This window comes from Limulus polyphemus, unplaced genomic scaffold (genome assembly GCF_000517525.1).
Source record: "Limulus polyphemus unplaced genomic scaffold, Limulus_polyphemus-2.1.2 Scaffold5036, whole genome shotgun sequence".
Taxonomy (NCBI): domain Eukaryota; kingdom Metazoa; phylum Arthropoda; class Merostomata; order Xiphosura; family Limulidae; genus Limulus; species Limulus polyphemus.
The window spans coordinates 19,621-23,744 of record NW_013670646.1 but is presented as its reverse complement, the minus strand read 5'-3'; the positions used below and the strand labels follow the sequence as shown (position 1 = coordinate 23,744).

General features: G+C 33.6%; 1 protein-coding gene across 1 annotated transcript in view; it reads right to left on the bottom strand.

Annotated features, from left to right (window-relative positions):
- The window catches only part of LOC106472038 (protein bark beetle-like), a 65,914-nt gene that overhangs the window by 44,296 nt on the left and 17,494 nt on the right, over window positions 1-4,124 (bottom strand). Inside the window, exon 2 of the mRNA XM_013932666.2 lies at window positions 593-777. Within this exon, the coding sequence (XP_013788120.2) occupies window positions 593-777 (185 nt within the window). The remainder of the gene's footprint in view (window positions 1-592; window positions 778-4,124) is intronic.

Here is a 4,124-nt window from a genome sequence, read left to right as displayed (position 1 = left end):
CGACTCTCAGATTATGAGTCGAGCGCCCTAACCACCTGGCCATGCCGGGCCCCAGTCTTACTTAACAACGACAAAATTGAAAAGTTATTTATTTCTTCGCCTCTGTACCTTATATTCGTTGATATGCCTAATTCACAAATAAACTTTAACAGTCACTTACTTGATAAATATTCTTTGTATCTAGGGCACTGAATTGACTTACTAACCAACTTACAGTCTGACTCGATAATAATAATAACTCACACATTAACTCCCTCCTATTTGTATAGATCAATATTTCCCCCAAACCTTGCGAAAATCCGAATAGTCACGTTAGAGCTAGACATTCAGGAAACTTCAAGATGTCGTGTTAAAACTCCCTCTAACAGGAAGACACCTAAATTAGAATATTAAATACATAGCATACAACACACTACTAGGATGTAGTACTAACACTAAATAAATATAATACCAATTACAAATCATAACATATGACCATATTCATTGCCAAATGGTAAAAATACAGCAAAAGCTTTCAAAAATTGAAAATGATAAAAGTTTATATAACTAAAATTAAATTATTATTTTTTATTCATGGAACACAAAAGCTTACTTTTTTGAGTTCGTGCACACAGATCGCCATTTTTCTTTGTAGTATAATTGCAGTCTTCCTTTGAAAGGAGAGTCACCATCTACTAATCGTGCTTCCGACCAGCTAGGGACATTTTTACCAAATTTCCCCCATGATGTTGAACTAGTTGAGGTTCGTGTAAATATGATATGTTGATCTTTTTCACCCTGAGATTGCAAAAGGTTAACAAAAATTTTAATACGATCATACGTAACACAGTCATTACACAGAATTTATGTTTAACAGAGACAAAATGTACATGCCCAACCACCTCGGTGGCTCAGCGGTAAGACTGAAAGCTCATAACGCTAAAACTAGGTTTCGATACCCGCACTGAGCAATGCACAATTAGTCCACTGTGTAGATTTGCACTTAACAACAAACAAACAATACACAATTTCAAAGGGCGTTTTAAACAACAAACTTAACAATAAGAAATATTGTCATCATCTTTCATAATAATCTTCTAAATAGTTTTTTTAGATATTGAAGCTATCGTGTGAAAGTAATTTAACTAATAAATAAAGTATTTTTTGAAATAACAGAAACTATACTACCATACTGTAGTAACAACATAGTTTGAAGTTAAAAAAACAGTTTTCAGTAGTATTACTTATTGATAAACAGTCAATATCCCGCAAGTTATATGAATGATAACTACAAAGATAAAAAATAAATATCTAAAGTTCTGTCGTTTGTCTAGTATAAGTTATGTTAATTTTTTCTATAAATCCCTCTCAACAAAACATTTAAAAAACAATAAGCAAGTGATCTTTAAATATTTTAGGTTCTGAACAATTATATATATAGCAAATTAGACAAACAGAAATCTATATTTTAGTCGACTACTTTGACACTGACTAAACTTTAAGATATTCTCTCTCTTTATTGAGTTATACCAAAACACTAATAAATTATAAAACTGACAGCAATTTATCATAAAAAAACCGCAACTTGTCCAGGGTAGTTAAGAAAAAAGGTATGTTCACGGGTGCTTTAAGATATTCAGCACTTGGTAGAAGAAATGTGACTGACCAAGAACAACTAACTGTAACCACTGTTTCGAGTGACAAGACTTGCAGTTTGATCACATTATAAGGCAAAAATCCTCTTTTTATAAATGGATCGTACTTCTGACAATAAAGAATGGTTTTTCGGCCTCAGATGTTAAGTATTTGCTTGTTAGTATATTTGTAGTGCAAAGCTATACAATGGTCCCTCTGCGCTCTGTCCACCGTGGGGAACTGAACTCTGCATTTTAGCTTTGTAAGTCCATAAACTTACCGCTGACCTATCGAAGGCTCTCGGATGTTACAGTCACGGCTTAGTTTGGGTACAAGTTGTAACAGAGAACGTAAAGATGTTTTCTCATATATCATTTGGCTTTAGTCTGAAAAGAAAAATGTGTGCATCGTTCCACATACAAATCTTAGTTTGTTGAACCACAGCTTTAGCCGTAAACTTTTTACGCTACATCAACACGGTCACGGTCAAAAAGCAAACCGGAAGGAACAAGAATTTCCTTATTTAATCTAAGCGTGAAAGATGATTTAACAATGTGTGACTCACTAAAATGTTTTGTCTAAAAGAAATTAAAATTTGCTTCTGTTACTTGGTATTGAGTTGTACCATCAATATCAACTGGATTTCAACATTAAGTAAATTGCTATATATGCAATTTAATCCCTTATTAAAACAAAATGGGATCCTCAACAACCGCGCCTGTAATTAGATCTCAAATTGGTTAAGAGATGGAGCTAAAAGTTTATACTTGAAAAAAAAACTCAGAACCATTCTATGACCCGCTATGCTCGGCTAAACAAAAAGCGCATTTACATCATTTAAATCCCTCTGGTCGTAGTCCAAGAGTTGATGGTAGGTGTTGTTGTTGAATAGCTGCATTCTATCTAACCTATCCTTTCAAAAATAGGGACAACTAACGTAGAAAATAAAAAACAACAAAACTCAAATATAATATTCTTCATTAGCGAGCTAGGAATGACTAACCACAATCTGGGGCAGTCACAGTTAAATATAATATTCTTCATTAGCAAGCTAGGAATGACTAACCACAATCTGGGACAGTCACAGTTAAATATAATATTCTTCATTAGCAAGCTAGGAATGACTAACCACAATCTGGGACAGTCACAGTGTGTCCGGCTTGCGTTTTTCAAGGAAAATTATAGCTTTTAATTAACACTTTAAAGGTGACTGTTTTTCATTCTCATAAAGGATGACTTTAAGGATGGTTGGTTTGGTATTCTAATATGGTACTGTGTGACTTCATATATTAGTAATTCGGTCTGTTTTCTATATACGATAAATGTATGATAGTGACTACAACTAGACAATGAATGGTAGAATGTCTCGGAAAGTTATGGTTTGAATTAAGGACCTGGTTGTCACCAGTCTACCGGTTCTTCCCCGTGTTTGGTAGATACTGTTGGGTACTATCCCTGCTATTGTCTACCTTTAGGATTAAACTTTGTGCACTTTTCTGTAACCATTATTTTTGAAACTTCTTGAGCGACATTTATTATATTTACATATTCAACACTGTTTTATGGAATAGAGTTGAGAGAACATTTATGGTTAATGCTTTTTTGTAATCATGTTTTAACTTGTATGTGAATAAAACTATAAATATAACTGTAAATATAACCAAAATAGTTCCATGTTAATGATCACTAAGAGTATGAAAAGTTACTCCATCGATTTCATGAACAAAAATATTGTTCGCTGATATTATTTCTCCAAATTACAGAATACCTATAGATTAATGTTACTCTAATCTTAAGATTCCTTCTCTAAAAGAGGAATTTGTTATGCAGAAGAACCTTTAAAAATATTAGTCTACTAACTTTATGCCAATCACATCTGCTTTTTTATGAACATACATTACAAGTTTTATGTCAGTACACAAGAAGGCGCTATAAAATTTTACAAAGTAGGTAACAACTGGGGCGAGAGAAAGAATATGTCAAGTACAGAAGGGCTTATTTTCCAGCAGTGAAATATGCTTTAATTACTTGAGATCTTCCTCAATAGGGGATCACAGTGAACATTTGTTGAGAAAAAGCTCGGTATATCTGCATTAAAGTTTAAATATAAAGAGTAAAGAACACTCGCGAGTACCAGCTATAAAAGGTTTACAATGCTGCGTACAGAAAAAAACACAAAGTCTATAGTTTTCAATACACACACATATTATATAATCAATCGTTGAGAGCATCTACTGTTCTAGCGTTCCTTTATGCTAATACATCGACAAGAGTAATGTTTGCTTTAAGCATAAGTTATCTTCACTATACACACGGCAGGGATTGAAATTCGAATGTTAGCTTTATAAGCTTACTGCTAGAAACTGAAATATGACCCCACAGTAGCACAGCGGTATGTCTGCGGAGTTACAACGCTAGAATCCGGGTTTCGATGCTCGTAGTGGCCCATTGTGTAAGTTTGTGCTTACTTACAAACAACTGAAGTATATATATGTGTGTGTGTGTGTGTG